The 24,426-nt window shown below is 39.4% G+C and overlaps 1 protein-coding gene across 1 annotated transcript in view; it reads right to left on the bottom strand.

The window, feature by feature from the left end:
• Nucleotides 1-2,297: 2,297 nt before the first annotated feature.
• Nucleotides 2,298-24,426, bottom strand: part of LOC124590723 (COX assembly mitochondrial protein homolog) — a 35,501-nt gene continuing 13,372 nt past the window's right edge. The window contains exons 2-3 of the mRNA XM_047131672.1: nt 2,885-2,989; nt 2,298-2,759 (exon numbers count right to left, since the gene is read on the bottom strand). Coding sequence (XP_046987628.1) covers nt 2,548-2,759; nt 2,885-2,989 — 317 coding nt within the window. The 3' untranslated portion in view covers nt 2,298-2,547. The remainder of the gene's footprint in view (nt 2,760-2,884; nt 2,990-24,426) is intronic.

Below are 24,426 nucleotides of genomic sequence, written 5' to 3'. Positions count from 1 at the left end.
AGCACTCTCTGCCATATAGCTCACAATGGTTTTTAGGAAGCTGGGAGGTTGAAATCCCCACCTAACAATCCAGATTTGTGTTTTCCTTCAATCATGTGAGGCAAATCCTGAGACGCCTCTTTTAACATGACTTGGCTGATTTCCTTCGCCATTATGAGCTTCTGCTCTGTCTCTAATGATTTCATCATGAACAGGACATTAAAGCCTAATGCTCCTTCCTTTTTGTGGCTGTTGAGTTCAATCACAATATCTGTAATATCTTAGCCCATTTCACCAGTATTTCATCCAGGGTGGTGCTCATGGCATGATGTTGTTCATGTCTCTAGTTTCTCATGTGTACCTGGCCGTCACTGTGCTTCAGAATGATGAAGAGAATTTTTAAGCAAGACAGTTGTTTGTCTTTTGGTATGCCATTGCCTGTACTGAGAACATCACTGTGGCTGGAGGCATTTTAGATTTTATAAGCAGGAAGGAATGGGTGGGGAGGGGCAATGGCAGGAGGTGGAATTTGCCAATGCCATACTTATAACAGTGCTACAGCGTTGTGCTCATGAGAGTGATGGGTCTCTAATTGTGCTGACAGCCAGTTTCAGATGTTTTACAACCATATTTGAAAGATACACATTTATTTATTGTTAACACTGTAGATAATTGCATACGTAAATGCAGTTTTTACTCATTCAATTCCGTGAATGTACGTTAACTGTGTGACACTGTGCACCCACGTAAGATGGATGTGAATCACTCATAATATAGGGAAGAACATGAAGTGTTTTTCAAAATCTAAATAGTGACCAGTTACAGTAAATCCTCTCATCAATAATATATGTCACAGTCAAACTGCTCAACAAACCATTACAGAGGGAAACATGTACATTTATGGGGGTTGCATGAGTCATAAAATGTGCATGTTGCTTTGTGTCTTCTTTGAAACATACAAGTAAATAATTTAATGTGTTGAACCCTGTTGTTGTTTTTTGAGCCATCAGTCTTCTGATGCCCTCCCCCCCCCCCCCCCCCCCCACACACACACGCACGCCCACCCACAAATTCCTCTCCCATGTCAACCTTTTCATCTCAAGATGCCACCTATGTACTCAATTGTTTGCTGGATGTATTCCAATCTTTGTCTTCCTACTCAGTTTTTATCCTCTATAGCTCGCTCTAGTACCATGAAAATTATTCCCCGATGTCTCACCACCAGATATCCTATCATCCTGTGACTTTTTCTTATCAGTGTCTTATATATGTTCCTTTCCTCTCCGTTTCTGCAGAGAATCTCCTTCATTTCTTACCTTATCAATCCACCTAATTTTAAACATTCTTCTGTAGCATCGCATCTCAAAGGTTTCGGTTCTCTTCTGTTCCAGTTTTCCCACAGTCCACGTCTCACTACCATACAATGCTGTGCTTCAAACATAATCTCGCAGAAATTTCTTCCTCAAATTAAGACCTATGTTTGATATTAGCAGACTTCTCTTGCCCTAGAGTACTATTTTTGCCAGTGCTACTCTGCTTTTTATGTCCTCCTTGCTCATACATGTAGGCTATTTTGCTGCCTAGGAAGCAGAATTCCTTAACTTCACCTACTTTGTGACAATAATCCTGATGTTAAGTTCCTTGCTGTTCTCATTTCTGCTACTTCTCATTACTTTCATCTTTGATTTACTCTTAGTCCATATCCTGTACTCATAAGACTGTTCACATGCCATGCAGAAGATCATGTAATTCTTCTTCATTTTCACTCAGGATAACAATGTCATCAGCAAATCTTGTCATTGATATGCTTTCACCTGAATTTTAATCCCACTCTTGAACCTTTCTTTCACTTCCCTCATCGCTTCTTTGAGGTATAGATTAAACAGTAGGTGTGAAAGACTACAACATCCCTGCCTTACACCGTTTTTAATCTGAGCACTGTATTCTTAGTCTCCCACTCTCATTGTTTCCTCTTGGTTCTTGTACATATTACATATTACCCATCTCTCCCTATAGCTTACCTCTTATTTTTCTCAGAATTTTGAACATCTTGCACCCTGTATTCTAAGTACAATGTCTGCTGACATAAATTTAGAATTTATCTGATAAATATGTCATGAAGGGTAAGACATAAATGGGTTCTAATCACCTCACTTGACAGGTTGTGTGCCTGCATCAGTTGGATAACACAATGCCTTCTCCACTGATTATCTTCTTCTTTAAATAAGTGAAAATGAGTATTTCTCACAAGGCACTAACACCATACAGTTGAATTTCACATAATGTGTAATGGCACAAAGAACTAAATACTTTAAAAGTAATATGAAAAAAAGAAATATTTTTTATTAGTCTTTTTCTGATAACATTATTCTTCCTCACAAAGTTTAATACTTTCACACTACTATGAAAGAATGAGATCCAAAATTCTCATCTTGCCTCCAGCTGTTGTTTATGATTTTGCACTTCATCATCTCTCCCACCATATCATTACATCAAAGAAATTTTGGGATTTATTAATATATACTAGGGCAGTCACAATTGATTTGTTAACTGTATCATACGAAATCACTACACTGAATGCTGTTCCACTTGTTTTCTGTATTTTGGGCTAATGCCTGTCCTTCGAAATTCAGTTCTCTCTGACAAATATTCCTCCTGGCATTCTCTTTTGAAATCTTCATCTTGATACCACCTTGTCAGACAGTCCCTCAGGGCATCATTCTCCTTGCGACACTTGATGACCATTGATAAACTGGACTCCTTGCAACATTTGTTGAAGTCTACAACAAAATAACTGGGATGAATAACCAAGCATTAAAAATCTTTATTTTAAGAAATGAACAGTAGTAGTAGTAGTAGTAGTAGTAGTAGTAGTAGTAATAATAATAATAATAATAATAAATACCTTCAACCTCTTTTGCACACTTGTCAGTCTTGGCCTTCTCTCTCATTTTTTTTGGTATGAGTACCTCTACCTCCACTTTTCTCAATGACTTGTCATTAGGGTCACCTAAAATTTTGTGAAAAAAATTAATAAATGAATTCATAAGCACCTGAGATAAACAGTACAATTAAGAATCAACAAATTATACATCACAGTTCATGGGGCTCTGGTTGCAATGTTGGAAAGTATTAATATTATTCATCTACAGAACATTTTAATATGGTTAAGGGATTTGTCAGCTTAATAAAACCAAAAACTTAACAAATATATGCAAACAAACGAATATATACAAATGTGTTCAAGGAGGAGCTGACAGGTGGTCCATTGTAGCATTGTTGAAAGAACCACCTCAGCATGTGTGTGAAGAGATCTATGAAAACTACAGAAAACCTAAACTAAGATGGCCAGAGACAGCATGACCTTCCATCCTCCGGAATCTGAGACTAGTGTCTTAACAAATGTACCAAAAGACATGAGATGTTCAAAAATATATGAGACACTTTGTCACTGAACCACTTGGCAGTATAATCACACACACAACTCTTTAGCAACCTTACTGGCAATGTACAAATGGTGGACGATAAAACAGTGCATTCATGTGGACTTATTACATCTTATGATAGTTGTTTTTGATGTGTCATCTAGTATCAATACATGCTCTCTGTGTAGATAACATAATGTTAGATCTTAATACATTTTAAAATGTAGGTGAAGCCTAAGAGCCTTCCAAGTAGGAAATTTAGTCACAGAACAAACTGAAAATAATACAGGACATAGTGAGGACAGTGTAAGAAAAGCAATACAAGTATTCACTTATCAGTTCATGAAAAGCAGGGAATGTTGCTGTCATGAGACTGAGGGTAAACAGAAAATTAACTCTTGTGAAGGCACATGTACATAACAGGAAATTAACTTTTGTGGAGACACTTATACATCATCTTCTGTAGAAGATACTTTTATCAATTTGGTAATGGAGGGAAGATTTTGTGTGTGTGTGTGTGTGTGTGTGTGTGTGTGTGTGTGGAAAGGGGGGGGGGGGCAGGGAGGTGTATTGTAGAGGACACAAAGGCTTAACTGTATTAATGAAAACAAGATAATCTAGTGTGGAGAGCAATTTCAGACCAATCGAACCAGCCCCTGCACACAACAACAACAACAACAACAACAACAATCTTCAATTGCAATTAGGAAATCTCAAGTTCTCACTGTCATTACGATTAACTCAAGCCAGGAAACTTAGTGGTCTTGGTTTGCACTCTGGTGCTGTGCTTTCCTCCTGTCGCTCTGTCCAGCACAGTCATGTGGTGCCAGGGTGCAACATTACAACAGAATGCCTGGAACACTGAGGGGCATCCAGAACAGGCATAAAGAGAGACTCCTTCTACATACAGGGTGTGACAAAAAGGATGGCAAAAACTTACACGGCTGAAAGTATACGATAATAGAGGCACAAATGCCCAGTAAACATGTGCTCTAAAATGCACACCTTAAAAGTTATGAGCACTTGTTCATTAGAAGAGTTGTGTTATAAAGTACTGAAGATGAACAGGTGCTCATAGCTGTTAAGGTATGCATTTTAGAGCACATGTTTACTGAACATACCACCACCATACTACCACTTCCCAAAATATGGAAAGCAAAGAGCTTGCAGTAGAAGAGATTTGTTTCACAATACTTAAAATCAAGAATCTCACATAGCTCTTAAGTATGCGTGTTTAATTGACATTTGTGCTTCTATTATCATGTACTTTCAAACGTGTAAGTCTGCACCATTCTTTTTGCTACACCATGCATAGGCACCAGTTTATATCTACATCTATTCTCTGCACATCACCTTATGGTTTGAATGGCTGGTACTTTTCTGTATCACCATCACTTCCCACATTTACCTGTTCAATTCATGAATGGTGGATGGGAAGAAAAATTGTTGGTAAGCATCAATTTGATCTAAATCTATTGAATTTTATCTTCATGGTTCTTCTGCAATATACATGATGGAGGAAGCAATATACTGATCATCTCTTCTAAGAACATATTCTCTCAGAATTTTAACAATAAACCTCTCTGCAATCCACAACGCCGATCCGTAGTGTCTGCCACTAGAGGTGGACGATCATGTCTGCGATATTTTCACAATTATTAAACATAACTGGATGAAATGTGGTATCCTTCTTTGGATCTTCATTATTTCACCTAACAATCCAATCAGGTAAGGACTCTAGACTGGCAAGCTGGAAAGTACCATCAAACAAGGGTTTTGTAAGCTAGTTCCTTTCCCCGTTGACCAAGCTTCATCTCTACCCAGGTAGTTGTCTGCATGTGGGGTGCACACAAGGTTCTTCCTTTTTTTTTTTTTTATAGGTTAGGCTATCACCATCTAGTCTAGATAATGACAGCTGTAGGAGACCTAGAAGTATTAGTATGATATCAAAAGGAAAGCCCCCCCCCCCCCTCCTGGGTGAGAGTAAGAAGTCCTAGTTGTAAATTGCCAACACATTCACAACAAAGTGCCTGAGGTTGAAGTGCTTCTGAAAAGCAATGAAGCCCACGCCCACACCACACACCAGCAAGCTGGTTAAAATGCGATGTTCATAGCTGTAGAATTTTTGGTGAAAATTTAAGTGTATATCAAAAGGATAGGCTAGTGGAAAATTGTGTATTTGTCACAACAGGCAATATACTAAATCCACTGGGACAGAAACTGAAACTGCATGAGAGATTGGTTTGCAAGACTCAGTGTCAGGAGTGGGCATAAAATTTTAATTGAATCCTTCAATCGACCACCAGACTCACATCCTGGTGTAATAAAAAACATTAGAGAAAAACCTCTTCACTTTATGTAAGTTTCCCAATTATACAGTAACCATCCAACAAACAACTGGGAGAATTTCAGTCTTTTTACTGGTGGGCATGATAAGACATCCTGTGAAACATTACTAAATGCCTTCTCTGAAAGCTACTAAGAGCAGGTGGTTTGGAACCCTGTTGGTGATGGAAATGTTTTAGATCTAATGGTAACAACAAGACCTGACCTCTTTGAACATGTCCACATTGAAACAGGTATCAGTGACTGTAAGGCAGTTTAGCAAGAATGATTACCCAAGTACAAAGGATGCCTAAATTAGTAGAAAGATGTAGATGTTCAGTAAACTAGATAAAAACAGTAGGGTCATATCTCAATGAGGAAATTGAAAGTTTCAGCACAGTACAGGAGCACGTAGACTATGACTCAAATTTAAGAGAGTAGTTGACCATGCACTGCATAATTATGTACCTAACAGAACAGTTCATGATCGAAGGGACCCTCCACGGTATACAGTCACTGTAAAGAAACTTTTAAAGAAGCACAGATTACTGCATAATAGGTGTACAACTAGCATAGGACTACAGATAGAGAGATGCCACATGAAACACATTTGGCTGTCAAGGGAGCAATGCATGAAACTTTCAATGACTACCACAGCAAAAAATTGTCAAACGGTCTTTTGAAAAACCCAAAGAAATTCTGGTCATATGTAAAGGCTGTTAGTGGCACCAAAGTTACTTCATTATGTGTGTGGAAGTGCCATGATGAGAAGGTCTGATGATAGGTGTCACCTAGGAATTCATGTGCATGGAAGCGCTGATCCAGGTGTTTGGCTGGCTTGTCGCAAGTGGGAAACTGTGGCAGTGCCGCGTGAAGTCCAGAGTCTGGTGGTGCATCACAGTAGGCAGTTGGGTAAGTCTGGTGGTGCATCACAGTAGGTGGTGCAGCAATGCCGGGGAGCTTCTTCATGGTGAGTTTTTGTGTTTGTTGCACGGATTGCAATGATAATAGCACTTGGCTTTTCAAGTCTGTGGTCATACTGAAATGATAATTACACATCGTCATACCAGATATATCAGAAAATGTCTGAGGAGCATCACCTAGCTTGCCACTAATGATAGCCAATACTTAAGACTGGGGCATAGGGCACAAAAAATAACAAGCTCCCAACTAGACAAAAACATTACTCATTTTATTAGGAATAGCATAAATGAAGACACTGCAATAAACATGTGCCACCAAATCAGTAATTTAAAATACAAAAGTAACTAAATGGCTCTGAGCACTATGGGACTTAACATCTATGGTCATCAGTCCCCTAGAACTTAGAACTACTTAAACCTAACTAAACTAAGGACAGCACACAACACCCAGTCATCACGAGGCAGAGAAAATCCCTGACCCCGCCGGGAATCGAACCTGGGCGCGACAAAAGTAACTTCTGAATGTAGTATGCACTGCTACTGTCTGACCATTTGTTAAATGTAGACACTTCTTAATTAGATGTCCGCAATGAAGCACAATCACTGCGAGTTCTAGTCTAATGTCTATGTGTGGGCATGCCACAAGTTGGACTGCTATCTGACAGTCACTAGAATAAAGGCTATGATACTTTGATACGAAGTCCAATGACAAAGTCCACAGAGGCCAATGCTTGGTGAGACAAAGGCTCTTAGTAAACTTATTGACTGCCCTGGAGGATGGTGCAGCTCAAGTGGTCCTGGATTGGCGACTTTACTGCATCTTGGTTTGACTGCTAAGTGCGACACGTTTGGTTGCTGGGATCAAACTGTCTGGTTGTAGTTGAGTGTCAGGGTCAATTCTGCAGTTGCATAGAAATACAGCACAGCACATGCCCTGGCAGATGCAAGTAGTGTTGTGATTGTTATGCCTCCTACTTGTGATGAAAATGCTGCCTGTTGATGACACAGGCACTCCTGGTTGCAGCAGTGGCTGCCATAGTTTCTTATGACAACAGTCTGTTGCTGCTGTTGTCGTCCAGGCTGATGTGTTTGGTTTGCAATGACAGAGCACTGGAGGCCCATGTTGTTGCTGTAGCCATTCGGACTGTTGGGTGTGTTCATGTTATGAGTCAGACTATAATGTAGATACATACCTCAAGTTTTGTTTCACACAGTTTTGAAAATCATATCAGGAATGTGATACTCCCTGAATAAAGCAATTTCTGATCATTATCAGCATAGCAGTAGTTTTGGCAATTTCTGCCTGTATTTTGGCCTTAAAACGCAAGAGGCCAAATCAGGGGAGCAGGCTGGCCACTCCAAACTCCCCTTATTGAGGTGAACCACTCTCGAAAGTGTTCCCTCAAAGCAGCCATTGATGCCCTTGAAATGTGAGCCATTGTTCCATCCTGTTAGAACCAAATGTCCCCCAAGACCATTTCATCAAGTCATTGAGAAACAAGTTTCTCCAACATGTTCACATACCAGTGTGAATTGACAGTCACTGTGACCCCATTTTCTTCAAAAACATGAGGGGCCAACAATTCCAGCTGAGGAGATTGCACACCATAGTGTGGCTTTAGATAAATGCAGAGGCCTTTGATGCCATTTTCAGGGACTGGTGCCAGCTCAGCAGCGCATGTTCATTTGTTGACGTATGCAGTCAAGTGGAAATAGGCTTCATCATTGAAAAAACAATTGTATCCTCAGAAATATTTTTGAAAAGAGCTTCAAGTATGTTCCTCCATGAACTGAAGCTGCTTTTGGAGAGTACCTGCACAATTTCAAATTTGTATGGATGGTAACGAAGGTCATCGTGAAGAATTCGACTGACTGAAAGGTCAGAAAGACCAAAGGCACCTGCATGTCTGCATGCAGAATGCTGTGAGGACTGCAAGACTGAAGCTCAATGTTCTCATGGGATTTGATAGACTGAGGGACTCCAGTTCTTTGGCTCATCATACTCGTAATTTGTCCGACTGTAGTGACCCTTGTAACAATTGATCTCTGGTATGGGACACGGCCCAGTGGGGCTATATTGATGGTGCACTGGGTTGCAATGACAGAGCATCTGTTTGAAAAGTAGGCTTTGACAGCAAACACATGCTCCACACGGTTCTAAAGCATGATGGTGACTAACCTGGAATACAACAATGCTTTAGAGCTGTGCCTGTTGAATGAAACCATTCCCACCATTCTGCAACCATCCCATTTGGAATGGTGCGCATGTCGATCAAGGAAGTTATATTGTTGTAACTGGGCATGGGAGGTGCCACCTACCCTATGTGATTTTTAAAAGTGTGTAAAACAAAAGTTTTGATATGTACTTACATTATTAAAAAATAAATTACAAAATCTAATTCATAAAATGGGTTTTATTGTGTTTTGAAATCAGGAAGTTACATTGTTGTACCCTGTATATAAATGACATAGCAGACAAAATTGGAAGTTCCATGAGCCTTTTCATGGATGTCACTGTTGTATACAGAGAAGTCGCTACACTGGAAAATTGTAGCAAAATGCAGGAAGATCTGCAGGGGATTGACATTTAGTGCAGGGAGTGGCAACTGACCCTCAACAAACAAATGTAACATATTGCCCATACAAAGACAGAAAGACCCGTTGTGGTACAATTACACAATTGCAGAATGACTGCTAGAAGCAGTTACCTCCATAAAATATCCAGGAATATGCGTAAGAGGTGATTTCAAGACTACATAAAACTAATCACAGGAAAGGCTGATGCCAGACTGAGAGATTCATTGGAAGAATCTTCAGTAAATATAGTCCATCAACAAAGGAGGTAGCTTACAAAATCCTCATTTGACAAATACTTCAGTATTGATCGTCAGTGTAGAATCCACACCAGATAGGATTGATAGAGGAAATAGAGAAGCTACAAAGAACAGCAACATGTCTCATTTCAGGTTTATTTGGTAAGCACAAAATTTCACAGAGATAACCAACTCCAGTAGCAGATGCTGCAAGAGGGGCATTCTGCATCACACTGTGGTTAACTGTTAAAAGTTCCAAGAGTGTACGTTCCTGGGAGAGTCAACAAATATAATACTTTCTCCTACATATATCTCACAGAAAGACCAATTCAAACCTGCAGTGAGTCTTACCTGCAATTGTTCTTCCTGCAAACTATTCATGACCGGAAAAGGGAAGAAGGGAAGTGACAGTGGTATACAAGGTGTCCTTCACCACATACTGCATGTTGGCTTGCAGAGTGTAGCTTTAGAAGCAGATGTCCTGCAACACTCCCTTGGTTTATGCCTGGAGTTATTTTTACATCACAAGATTTCTCTCCATTAAGAATAACATGCTGGTTTATTTCCTAATAAGTCTTTAAATTCAGTCACAGAGTTGATCTGATATTCCACACAGTTGTATTTTATTTATTAGGTGTCAACGCGCAACTTATCAGATGCCTTCTGGAAGTTAAGAAACACACCATTGACCTAGGTGCCAGCATGTAATGCCCTTTGAGTCTCATACACAAACAAAATGATTGTTGTTTGCAAAATCCATGTTGATTCCTACAGATAAGATTCACCAGAAATGTAATAACATATGAGTTCGAAAGTGTTCCAAAAGTCTACAGCAGACTCATATCAGCAATACAGGATGTAGATAATGTCTAGGAACACTTTCAATTATTTATTGCACAAGAACTAAACATTGTAAAGATGTTATACATATTGCATTTTGAAGAGAAACTCTGAAAGTTTTTTTTACAAACATTCGATTTGTGAACCATGCGTGACCCGGCAGATGTCAATACAGTAATTCATACAGTAATCGAATTCTTGCCATACCCGTCACAGCATGGCGTTGTCGACTGTAGCAGTCGCTTTCCGTATTCTCTCCTGGAGCTCTGCTACATCATGTGATAGAGGCGGTACACACAGCAGATCTTTAATGTGTTCCCACAGAAAAAAGTCACACGGAGTGAGATCTGGTGACCGGGGAGGCCATTTCATGAAACAGCTGTCCCTTTCTGTAGCACGGCCGATCCATTGATGCGGCAGCTCCGTGTTCAGGTATCCATGAACTTCACGATGAAAATGGGGTGAAGCCCCATGCTGCTGAAAGGTTAACGGAGAGTCTGACTGTATTTGAGGCATCAGCTATTGCTGCAACATGTCCAATTAGGAATATCTCAGCGAAGAAGAATGGCCCGTACAGTTTACAATGTGGCAAAGCACAAAAACAATTTACCTTTGGGGAATCACACTCAAATTTAATGGATGTTTTGTACCCCAGAATCGACAATTATGCCAGTTCATTTTCCCATTAGGGTGAAAAGTGGCTTCATCGCTAAAAATTAAGTGATCAACAATGCCATCCCCATCCTCACTCAATTATTGCAACTGCAAACAAAACTCAAAAGGCTTGTCCTAGTCACTTTCATTGAGCTTTGCACTAGCTCCAATTTGAATGGTTTCATAGACAGCTTCTGTTGCAGGAATTTCCACCACACTGCCATTGGAATCATTTCGAGTTCACAGGGTGCACGACGCACCGATTTCTTTGGACTCCTTATGAATGTCTCTCGTACGCACTCCACATTCACTTCACTCACACTGGGACATCCACTTCTCTTTGCTGGGCACAAGCAACCCGTCATAACGAATTTGTTGTGCAGTGGTAAATGGACTTGCTTGTTGGTGGCTTCTTACCATAGCTGGTTCTAAACATCCGCTGAACAGCTGTAGCACACTTGTTTTTGTCAAACTCCAACGCACAGAAAGCTCACTACGCACCTGAACTCGCCGCATTTGCGACTAGCACTGACTATCAGCAAATTACCAAACTACACTGTGGTGGTATAAATGAAAAAAACTTTCAGGGTTTCTCTCCAAAATGACTCATGTATGATATCCGTACAATGTTTGGTTCTTGTGCAATAAATAATTGAAAGTATTCCCGGACTTTATGTACACCCTGTGTAGGCTTGTAGTTAGGTGTGTCTGTTCAGTGTTACACTGCTGCTAGAAGAGGGGCAAGTTCTTTTATATACTCTTATGTGAAATCTTATGGGTATGCCATGAAATCCAATCATCTTTCCTCTGCTCCATGGTTTTCACTGATTTTCTATCTTCCAGTCACCTATTTTGACATCTGTCATTTTGATGTTTGTGGAATGATTGTGGAGAAGAGGGATTTTTGAAGGCTAAGACAGTAAACCCTGAAAGAAAATCCTCACCTGTGTTAGACCTAGCAAGTCAGCAGATGGGCAAATACATACTGCTTTCAAAGACAAACCTCGGGTGGAAGCATGAATTAAACACAATATAATGACACATTTTCTAGTACTGCTCGAAGTAATGACAGGCAGATGCCTGATGCTCGTCAAAGATACCGGAAGACACAAAACCCTCGCCAAAAGAATGGCTGAAAACTGGTTCACTCAATATCCTCACTCCCACCGACAAATGTGGAGAATGGGTAGATCTTATGGGCAGTCATAAGCTTAGGATATTGGAGTTGAGAGAGACAAAGTCTTCCATAAAGATATAGACATACAGACAGATATCAAATGTATGTGTGACAGGATCATTCAGATGAGACTAAGGGCTGGTAATACACAGCATCCTGTTCTGCAAATATATGCACCACAGTCAGGATGCACCATGAGGAGAAAGAGCATTTCCTTAATGAATTTTAAGAACAAATAACAGAGGAGAACACCACCAATATGGGCAATCTGAATGCTCAAATTTGTAAATAAAGACTAGCATGTGAAAGCATCATGAGTCCTCACGGTTATGGGAACAGAAACCTGGAAGGAGAGAACCTAATTTATTTCTGTATGTGAAACAACTTAAGCATGTAAGACACGTGGTATCAGAAGAGGGACAGTCATAAAATAACAAGATACAGTTGGTGTGGCAAGCTCAAGACTACGATAGACTTCATCATCAGTGATAGAAAAGCTGGTCAATATGTTACAGATGTTAAAGTCATACCCAATGAGTGCCCAGATGGCGACCACCGGCTATTAATTGCTAACCTAAAAGTCCCAAAATTTAAACAAAAGAGAATGCCAAAGATTTTTGAAGGCCATGGAAAAGAAAAGAAACTACAGAGTGTGAATAACTGCTAAATTACCCAAAACTGAGAAAGGGGGAGTAGAAGAAACCCTTGTTACAGAAGCCACAGACATCTGCGGAAAAACGGATGCCACAACAAAAGAGAAGGAAACACCCTGGTGGAATGATCGGGTGAAGACAGCAGTAAAAGGGGAGAAGACAGATGAGAACATAATGAAAAGAAAATTACATCATGAAAAACAGAAAATAGATGTTAGGTGAAATGAATTAGCAATTGAACACCTAGCACAGGAATACAGAGCAAGGTACTAGCTGTAAAATGGCTGATCCAGGAAGAAAAGGAAAAGTGCTGGGAGCCCTTTACTACAAGGATAGAGGAAGACTGTCAGGGAAGTAGGAAATTACTATACAAAGACTTAAGAGTATGCAAAATGAACTTGTAAATATCCTTGCACTGTAAACAGATGAAGGTAACTTAACACAGACAGAGGAAGGGACTAGAGATGAAATGAAAAAGTACACCAACATGCTGCTACATGCAGATGGGGACAGCACAATCATCAACGACTGTAGAGTAATTAATGAAGTCCAAACCAACAGACATCCATTAACATGGCAAGAGTTAGAAACAGCATTGAAGAGCACGTGGAATGGAAAATCTGGAGGCTTTGATGGTCCCAGCTCAGACATGATAAAAGCAGTTGGAATATCTGGCTTAAACTGGCTGTATACAGTTTTATCCGTGATTTGGGAAGAAAGCAAAATCACAGAAGATTGGAGTAAAGGAGTCATCATCCCTCTGTTCAAAAAGGACAATCGGCAAAAATGTGGAAATTATAGAGGCATCACTCTGCTATCACACACCCTGAAGCTATTATAAAAGATCATAGAAATGAGAGTAGAAAGATAGTAGAACTTTTGCTTGAGGAAGAACAACATGGATTCAGGAAATACTGACCTACTATGGATCTTATTTTTGCAGTAAGAATGCAGAAAAGTACTGGGAGTATCAAAGAAATCTTGTGACTGTATTTGCACAAATTGAAAAAGCGTATGACAGTGTTCCTCAAAACAAGATATGGTAATTTCTGGAAGACCTAAATGTTCCAAAGTACTTAATTGATTAAGTCAAGATGCTATACCAAAAGTGTTGTAGGTGTGTCCAGATAGGCAACAAGCGCCGTATCACCATTCCTGTTTGTAACAGAAGTGGACAAGATCATAAAATTTATCAAGAAAATAGGTGGAGAACCAAATGTCCTGGTTTTTGATGATGATCTGATAGTATGGGGAGAGCCACAAGCTGAAGCATAGAAGAAACTTAATGATTGGAACAATACATTCAAAAATTTTGGACTAAAAACAAGTAAACGAGAGACAGTATGAATGACCATCCACAGGCAAAGAACAATCTCAAATATATCTCTAGGAGGAGTCAAAGTTGAATCTGTTGCCCAATTCAAGTACACAGGAAGCATGATCTCTAAAGACAACACCATTAAGCATGAAATACTCAGCAGTATGCAGTTAGCATTAAATTTTTACACTCATATCAGAAATCTTCTCTGGGGTGATAAAATGCCATGGACACCAAAAGTGACCATGTACCACATCTATTCTGTATGAATTCTTATGTATGGTTTAGAAACATGAATCCTATTAAACAAAGACCTAAACAGAATCCAGGTAACAGAAATGAGGTTCATTAGACCTACAACTCAAACAACAAGAAAGGACAAAATCAGGAATGAGGTGAATAGAAAAGTAGTTAGTGTTGATGTCCATAAAGAAACTAAGGCTTCAGTGGTATGTGCACATAATGAGAGTAAACAGCAAAAGACCTGTCAAAAAGTATTTGAACCTAAACCTAGTAGGAAGAAGACCACAGGGAAGACCAAGAAAACACCGGAAGGAGACCAGAAGATCAGATGTGGTGGAGAAAGATAAAAATGGGAAGTTGTCTGGAACAGAGCATGTATGAAGATAGAACGACATGATGAGCACTTGTATACCACACCTGGGAAACTGGATCTGGAAAAGCGATGATGATGATGATGGTGATGACGATGATGGAATGATTGAAAGGATAAATCACAGTACAATCTTCCTGTGTGAAACAATTTTGGAAAAAGGAATTTAACATTTTTTCCGTTTCTCTGTCATCTTCCAGTCAGTGTGATTATGATCACTGAATGTGAAGACAGATGGCTTTGATCTGTTCACTGCTTTAACATAAGACCAGCATGCTTGTTGCTGAAGAATTTTGCATATCTGCTGTGATGATTCATACTGCCGCTCACAGTATGCACCAACAAAAACTCAAGAATAACAAATCAAATTAAGCTTCCTTAAAGGTGTAACACAAAAATCAATGAAGTAAAGTAATCAGTGACCCAAAGATTGGCTTGTATATCACAAACAAGCAAGAAACCAGTTGCCTCTCTCTCTGACTGAGGACCTGCTCACCCTGCCAGTTGTATGGGGACCTATTATTTATTGTGGAATTTGAATAATGCCCTTTCTGGCCAGAAGGCAGAATTTCAATAATGACATTTTTGCTCATACACAAAATGTGTAATGGATACTGACATGCAGAAAGTGTACTCAGTATTTTAACACACAAGTTTAGATCTTGAGGCAAAGTAATAAAAAAGCAACTTGCAAACTTTTTTACAGATATGTGCAAAGAAAGACAATGAAAACTGGAACAATGCTGTAATTATTCTACTTCACAACAAAGGCAGCAGACAAGACAAGCCACGACAAGAGACTATTCACCTTTCAGTCTCCCCTCCGTACTGTACAAGACATTCACTAAAATTACTACTAACTGCATAGAAAAATATGGATATTAATCAAACAAATTAACAAGCTGGCCTTAAAAAGGGATACATCATACTGATCACTTGCAACTGAAATTATACACGAGGTATTCATAAAGTTTTCTCACCTCGAAAAAATGAAGTCAGTAATCCCTTTTTTCATTTGTTTGTAGCTATATGTCTGCAGTCCTGGCAAACACTGAAATCCCTGTGCCTCAGTATCATAGCACACCGCTCAGGGAACCAAAACAAAATGGTGCAGTGCACTGATAAAGTGTAGTATTGGTAGTTGTTGTTTTTGTTGTTGTCGGTGTGGTCTTCAGTTCGATGAATGGTATGTCGCAGCTCTCCACGCTATTCTATCCTGTGCAAGCCTCTTCATTTCCAAATAACTAATGCAACATACATCCTTCTGAATCTGCTTACTGTATTCATGTCTTGGTCTCCCTCAACAATGTTTATCCCCCACACTTCTCTTATACTAAATTGGTGATCCCTCGATGTCTCAGAATGTGTTCTACCCACTGATCCCTTCTTCTAGTCAGGTCCTGCCACAAATTTCTTTCCTCCCCAATGCTATTCAGTACCTCCTCATTAGTTCCATGATCTACTCATCTATCTTCAGCATTCTTCTGTAGCACCACATTTCAAAAGCTTCTATTCTCTTCTTGTCTACACTGTTTATGTCCATGTTTCATTTCCATACATGGCTACACTCCATACAATTATTTTCTGGAAAGACTTCCTGACAAATCTATAATCATTGTTAACAAATTTCTCTTTTTCAGAAATGCTTTTCTTGCCATTGCCAGTCTACATTTTATATCCTCTCTGCTTCGGCCATCATCAGCAATTTTGCTGCCCAAACAGCTAAACTCATCTACCACTTATAAGTGTCTCATTTCCCAATCTAATTCCCTTAGCATAACCTGAAGTTATTTAATTCAACAACATTTTAGTATCCTTGTTTTGCTTTTGTTGCTGCTCATCTTATATCCTCCTTTCAAGACACTGTCCATTCTGTTCAGCTGCTCTTCCAAGTCTTTTGTTGTCTCTGACAGAATTACAATGGCACTGGCAAATCTCAAAACTTTTATTTCTTCTTCCTGAACTTTAATTCCTACTCCATGTTTTTCTTTGGTTTCTTTTACTGCTTGCTCAGTATATAGATTGAACAACATCAGGGATAGGCTATGAACCTCTCTCTCTCTTTTCTCAACCACTGCTTTACTTTCAAGTCCCTCAGCCCTTTGACGAGACGTTAAACACTAATCTCCTCTCCTCCCCCCTCAGCCTTATAACTGTTGTCTGGTTTCTATGTAAGTTGTAAATGGTCTTTTGCTATAAATGTAGGTTTGCCTTTCCTTAATCTATCTTCTAGGATAAGTTGTATGGTCAGTACTGCCTCATGTGTTCCTAAACTTTTCTCCAGAATCCAAACTCGTCTTCCATGAGGTCTGCTTCTACCAGTTTTTCCATTCTTCTGTAACAAATTTGTGACAGTATTTAGCAACCATGACATGCTAAACTGATAGCCCCTTAATAGTCGTACCTGTCAGCACCTGCTTTCTTTGGAATTGGAATTATTACATTAAAAAGAATGGAAAATCTGGGATAGCATGTAACAATATTATGAAAAGAATAGTTGCTACTCAACAAATAGCGGAGATACTGAGTCGCAGCTAGGCACAACACAAAGACTGTCACACAATAAGCTTTTGGCCAATAAGGCTGGTGAAACCAGAGACTGTGGTTGTGTGTGTGTGTGTGTGTGTGTGTTTTGTCTATTTTTGACAAAAACCTTGTCAGCTGAAAGCTCATTGTGTGACACTCCATTTGTTGTGTCTATCTGCGACTTAGTTAATACACTCATCTTGAAGTCTCAGGGTCTTTTATCTGTCTTATACATATTTCATACCAGATGGAAGAGTTTTGTCACGGCTGGCTCTCCCAAGTCTACTAGTAGTTCTGACAGAATGTCATCTATCCCTGGGGCTTATTTCAACTTAGGTCTTTCAGTGCTGTCAAACTATTCTTGCAGTACCATATGTCCCATCTCATCTTCATTGACACCATCTTCCATCTCTTTAATAGTACCTTCAAGTTCACCTCCCTTGTACAGACCTTGTATACAATCCTTCCACCTTTCCGCTTTCCCTTCTTTGCTTAGGGCTGGTTTTCCATCTGAGCTCTTGATATTCATACAACTGCTTCTCTTTTCCCCAAACACCTCTTTGATTTGCCTGTAGGTGGTTTCTACACTATGTGATCAAAAGTATCTGGACACCTGCCTGAAAATGACTTACAATTTAATTTTTGTTGTTGTTGTGGTCTTCAGTCCTGAGACTGGTTTGATGCAGCTCTCCATGCTACTCTATCTTGTGCAAGCTTCTTCATCTCCCAGTACTTATTGCAACCTACATCTGCTTAGTGTATTCATCTCTTGGTCTCCCTCTATGATTTTTACCCTCCACGCTGCACTCCAATGCTAAATTTGTGATCCCTTGATGCCTCAGAACATGTCCTACTAACCGGTCCCTTCTTTTTGTCAAGTTGTGCCACATACTCCTCTTCTCCCCAATTCTATTTAATACTTCATCATTAGTTATGTGATCTCCCCATCTAATCTTCAGCATTCTTCTGTGGCACCACATTTCAAAAGCTACTATTCTCTTCTTGTCCAAACTATTTATCGTCCATGTTTCACTTCCATACATAACTACACTCCATACAAATACTTTCAGAAACAACTTCCCGACACTTAAATGTATACTCGATGTTAACAAATTTATCTTCTTCAGAAACGCTTTCCTTGCCATTACCAGTCTACATTTTATATCCTCTCTACTTCGACCATCATCAGTTATTTTGCTCCCCAAATAGCAAAACTCCTTTACTGCTTTAAGTGTCTCATTTCCTAATCTAATTCCCTCAGCATCACCCAACTTAATTCGACTACATTCCATTATCCTCATTTTGCTTTTGTTGATGTTCATCTTATATCCTCCGTTCAAGACACTGTCCATTCCGTTCAACTGCTCTTCCAGGTCCTTTGCTGTCTCTGACAGAATTACAATGTCATCGACGAACCTCAAAGTTTTTATTTCTTCTCCACGGATTTTAATACCTACTCTGAATTTTTCTTTTGTTTCCTTTACTGCTTGCTCAATATACAGATTGAATAACATCGGGGAGAGGCTACAACCCTATCTCACTCCCTTCCCAACCACTGCTCCCCTTTCATGCCCCTCGACTCTTTATAACTGCCATCTGGTTTCTGTACAAATTGTAAATAGCCTTTCGCTCCCTGTATTTTACCCTTGCCACCTTTAGAATTTGAAAGAGAGTTTTCCAGTCAACATTGTCAAAAGCTTTCTCTAAGTCTACAAATGCTAGAAATGTAGGTTTGCCTTTCCTTAATGTTTCTTCTAAGATAAGTCATAGAGTCAGTATTGCCTCATGTGCTCCAACATTTCTACGGAATCCGAACAGATCTTCCCCGAAGTCGGCTTCTACCAGTTTTTCCATTCGTCTGTAAAGAATTCGCGTTAGTATTTTGCAGCTGTGACTTATTAAACTGATAGTTCGGTAATTTTCACATCTATCAACACCTACTTTCTTTGGGATTGCAATTATTATATTCTTCTTGAAGTCTGAGGGTATTTGGTCTGTCTCATACATCTTGCTCACTAGATGGTAGAGTTTTGTCAAGGCCGTCAGTAGTTCTAATGGAATGTTGTCTACTCCTGGGGCTTCATTTACTGCATTTTTATATTTTCTCCTTTCATCAATTAAATTCAGTATCTCTTCTGTTACCCATGGATTTCTACTAGCCCTCGTCTTTTTACCTACTTGATCCTCTGCCGCCTTCACTACTTCATCCCTCAGAGCTATCCATTCTTCTTCTACTGTATTTCTTTCCCCCATTCGTGACAACTATTCCCTTATGCTCTCCCTAAAACTATGTACAACCTCTGGTTCTTTCAGTTTATCCAGGTCCCATCTCCTTAAATTGCCACCTTTTTGCAGTTTCTTCAGTTTTAATCTACAGTTCATAACCAATAGATTGTGGTCGGAGTCCACATCTGCCCCTGGAAATGTCTTACAATTTAAAACCTGGTTCCTAAATCTCTGTTCTACCAGTATATAATCTGTCTGAAACCTGTCAGTATCTCCAGGATTCTTCCATGTGAACAACCTTCTTTTATGATTCTTAAACCAAGTGTTAGCTATGATTAAGTTCATACTGGAATTCTATATGGTGTTGGCCCACCCTTAACTTTGATGACAGCTTCCACTCTCGCAAGCATATGTTCAATCAGGTGCTGGTAGGTTTCTTGGGGAATGGCAGCCAATTCTTCATGGAGTGCTCCATTGAGGAAAGGTATTGATGTCAGTCGGTGAGACCTGGCATGAGGTCGGCATTCCAAAACATCCCAAAAGTGTTCTATACGATTCAGGTCAGGACTCTGTGCAGGCCAGTCCATTACAGGGATGTTATTGTCGCATAACCACTCTGCCACAGATCGTGCATTATAAACAGGTGCTCGATCGTGTTGAAAGATGCAATCGCCATTCCCGAATTGCTCTTTAACTGTGGGAAGCAAGGTGCTTGAAACATCAATGCAGGCCTGTGCTTTATAGTGCCATGCAAAACAACAAGGGGTGCAAGCCCCCTCCATGAAAAACAGGTACACACCATAACACCACCACATCCGAATTTTACTGTTGGCAGAACACACGCTGGGCACTCGCCATACCCAAACTCTGCCATCGGATTGTCACACAGTGTAACATGATTCATCACTCCACACAATGTTTTTCCACTGTTCAATCGTTCAATGTTCATGCTCCTTACACCAAGCGAGGCGTCGTTTGGCATTCACCAGTGTGATGTGTGGCTTATGAGCAGCCGGTCGACCATGAAATCCAAGTTTTCTCACCTCCCACCTAATTTTCATAGTACTTGCAGTAGATCCTTATGTAGTTTGGAATTCTTGTTTGATGGTCTGGACAGGTGTCTGCCTATCACACATTACAACCTTCTTCAACTGTCGGCGATCTCTGTCAGACAACAGACGAGGTTGGCCGGTATGAGTTTGTGCTGTACATGTCCTTTCACATTTCCACTTCACTATCATATCTGAAACACTGGACCTAGGGATGTTTAGGAGTGTGGAAATCTCGTGTACAGACATATGACACAAGTGACACTCAATCACCTGACCACGTTCGAAGTCCGTGAGTTCCGTGGAGTACCCTATTCTGCTCTCTCACCATGTCTAATGACTACAGAGGTCACTGATATGGAGAACCTGGCAGTAGGTGGCAGCACAATACACCTAATATGAAAAACTTATGTTTTTGAGGGTGTCCAGATACTTTTGGTCACATAGTGTGTCTTTCCCCTGGCGAGATATGCTTCTAAATCCTCACATTTGCCCCCTAGTCATTCCTGCTTAACCACTTTCCACTTCCTCAATCTCATTTTTTACACATTTATATTCCTTTTCATTTCCCCCATGAACCATGGACCTTGCCGTTGGTGGGGAGGCTTGCGTGCCTCAACGATACAGATAGCTGTACCGTAGGTGCAACCACAACGGAGGGGTATCTGTTGAGAGGCCAGACAAACGTGTGGTTCCTGAAGAGGGGAAGCAGCCTTTTTAGTAGTTGCAGGGGCAACAGTCTGGATGATTGACTGATCTGGCCTTGTAACACTAACCAAAACGGCATTGCTGTGCTGGTACTGCGAATGGTTGAAAGCAAGGGGAAACTACAGCCGTAATTTTTCTCGAGGGCATGCAGCTTTATGGTTAAATGATGATGGCATCCTCTTGGGTAAAATATTCCAGAGGTAAAATAGTCCCCCATTCTGATCTCCTGGCGTAGATGAACTGTAGATTAAAACTGAAGAAACTGCAAAAAAGTGGCAATTTAAGGAGATGGGACCTGGATAAACTGAAAGAACCAGAGGTCGTACAGAGTTTCAGGGAGAGCATAAGGGAACAATTGACAGGAATGGGGGAAAGAAATACAGTAGAAGAAGAATGGGTAGCATTGAGGGATGAAATAGTGAAGGCAGCAGAGGATCAAATAGGTAAAAAGATGAGGGCTAGTAGTAACCCTTGGGTAACAGAAGAAATATTGAATTTAATTGATGAAAGGAGAAAATATAAAACTGCAGTAAATGAAGCAGGCAAAAAGGAATACAAACGTCTCAAAAATGATATCGATAGGAAGTGCAAAATGGCTAAGGAGGGATGGCTAGAGGACAAATTTAAGGATGTAGAGGAGTCATTCCATGTCAAATCAACACACTTTAAATAAAAATATTACCTCACCCTCTTGGATTTTGCTGAAAGTTGGTATACTTATAGTGGGTGTTGAAACCAAGAAAAATACCAAATTTCATTTTTGTACCTTAAACCATTCCTGACATATGGTCATGTAAACTTTTCAAAAACTGGCCAAAAATGTGTGAATGGACTTTTTTTAATTGCCCTAGGAGCTGCCCTAATTGAGCTAGAGAACTGGGAAAGGTGTCATTTTTTAGCATTTTTCATGCTCATTCCAGTGATAGAAAAAAAACCATAGCTTATAATTAATAACCTTTTTCAAAATGGTAATTAATATTTTGATTTAATTTTTTTACAAAAAGTACATAATTGAAAATTTTCAAAATATTTCCATAGCTACTTCATACTGTTGTAAATCACATGGCAAAATATAAATGTGGGACGATGAGGGTTCATTGTTAAAAAAAAAATTATTCTGGGCTCTTGTTTTTCACTAACGTCCCTAGTTTGACCAAACTGACCTTTAAGGTAGTATGTCAGTAGAGGACCGTATACATAGGGCTTGATGTCTGTACAATAATTCAGAGACTGGAGCCATTGTTCAGATGATGTAGTCTGCATTGTTACCTTCTAAGGCTTTGTGTGCCTACAGCATTATTGTGCACTGTGGTTTTAGTGCAAATCAATTGTTACCTCTGTGTTGACCAGTCTGTATCTATTATATTTAATAGTTCATTTTCAAGTAAATCTATACATTCAAGGACAGTTTATAAGTGGTTTTTGTATAAATATGGAACCAAGTAAAAATTGCAGTGCTATAAGAGTGCAGCATTGTAATCCATTGAAGAAGTCAAATCATTTTATTAGAGACAGAAAAAAACTGAGAAATGTCACAACATGGATGCCCAAATTATTTCCTCAAATACCAAGTGGTGCCAAGATTTGTGATAAATGTAGGAAAGATGTAACCAAATTGAAAAATACACCAGAGCCCATCAGTGATGAAAGTGTTGAAGAAGAATCTTCTGGATCAGAGATAATCATCTGAGACCAAGACCCTGACTTCACTCCAACTTTCAGTAGCTGTTGAAACATTTAACACAACACTTCAAGAACTAGGTGAGTCCCCAATTGACAAGAGAAAACTAACGTCTAGGCATTACACAAAATCAAAAGTGAAGAAAATCTCATCAATGACACGTAAACTTTTTGTTGCTCCTGAAACTTCTTCGTCAGATACTGATACTGATGAATCCATTCTTGAAAATCTTAAAAGAAATTTTAAAAATTCTATAAGTAGAGCAAAAAAACTAATGATTCTTACAAGTTTACCTGAAAAGTGGAGTGTCAGGAAAATAATGAGGGAATTTAATGCTCCTAATTACATTGTTCGTCAGTCCAAAAAAAAATTTGAAAGAGAAAGGATTCATGGAAGGTCCAAACCCAAAGCCAGGGAAGTGTTTACCAACAGAAACTATCAAAACTGTGAATTCATTTTATGAAAATGATGAAGTTAGCAGGGCAATGCCAGGTATTAAAGATTGTGTGACAATTGCAGAAACAAGTGGAAATAAAACAAAAATATCAAAAAGACTTATTTTGTGTAACCTTAAAGAAGCTTACAAGCATTTTAAAGACAAGTTTCCTAACATGAAAATAGGTTTCTCTAAATTTGCTGAGTTGAGACCGAAACATTGTGTATTAGCTGGCCGGAGTGGCACACACACACACACACACACACACACACTGTCTGCGTGTGCACAACTCACCAAAACATAAAATTAATGATAGAAAATTCCAAACTAAATACAGTAACAAACAGCAGCTTAAACAATTATAAGCAGTGCATTGCAAAAATGCTTTGCAACCCATCATCAGTTGATTGCAACATGGGAAACTGTGAATGCTGCCCAGGAGAAACTGCCATACGTAAAATTTTAAAAGACTCTGTTCATGAAAACTAAATTTAACAAGTTCAGTTCCGACAGTGGATGTCAGTTGACCGATGTAATCTGGAAATTGTGCAGAAAACTTCTGAAGAATTCATAGCTTTATTTTGTAGTAAGATGTAGACTTTGATTCGGCATGACTTCATTGCCAAACAACAACGAACATTCCTTAACTCCACAAGGGAAAACCTTATGGAATCTGAATTTGTTGTCATACGTGATTGTTCAGAAAATTATAGTGTAGTTCTACAAGATGAAGCTCAGAGTTTCCACAGAACAAGACAACAGATTACCATTCATCCTTTTGTTATATATTACAAACAGGAAGACAAAATTGAGCATATGAGCTTTGTCATTGTTTCTGATTGCCTGGAGCACAATACAATTGCGGTTTACACCTTTCAAAAGAAGCTAATTTCATATCTAACAAATAAATTTCAAAAGATTCCAAAAAAGATATACTGTTATTCTGACAGTTCTGCCACTCAGTATAAAAATAAGAAAAACTTCCTGAACCTTTGCCTTCATGAGGAAGACTTCAACATAAAAGCTGAGTGGCACTTTCAGCCACAGCACATGGGAAAGGGCCTTGTGATGGAGTAGGGG

The sequence above is a fragment of the Schistocerca americana genome, chromosome 2 (genome assembly GCF_021461395.2).
Source record: "Schistocerca americana isolate TAMUIC-IGC-003095 chromosome 2, iqSchAmer2.1, whole genome shotgun sequence".
NCBI lineage: Eukaryota > Metazoa > Arthropoda > Insecta > Orthoptera > Acrididae > Schistocerca > Schistocerca americana.
The sequence above is the reverse complement of the archived record's forward strand: the minus strand, read 5'-3'. Positions and strand labels throughout refer to the sequence as shown.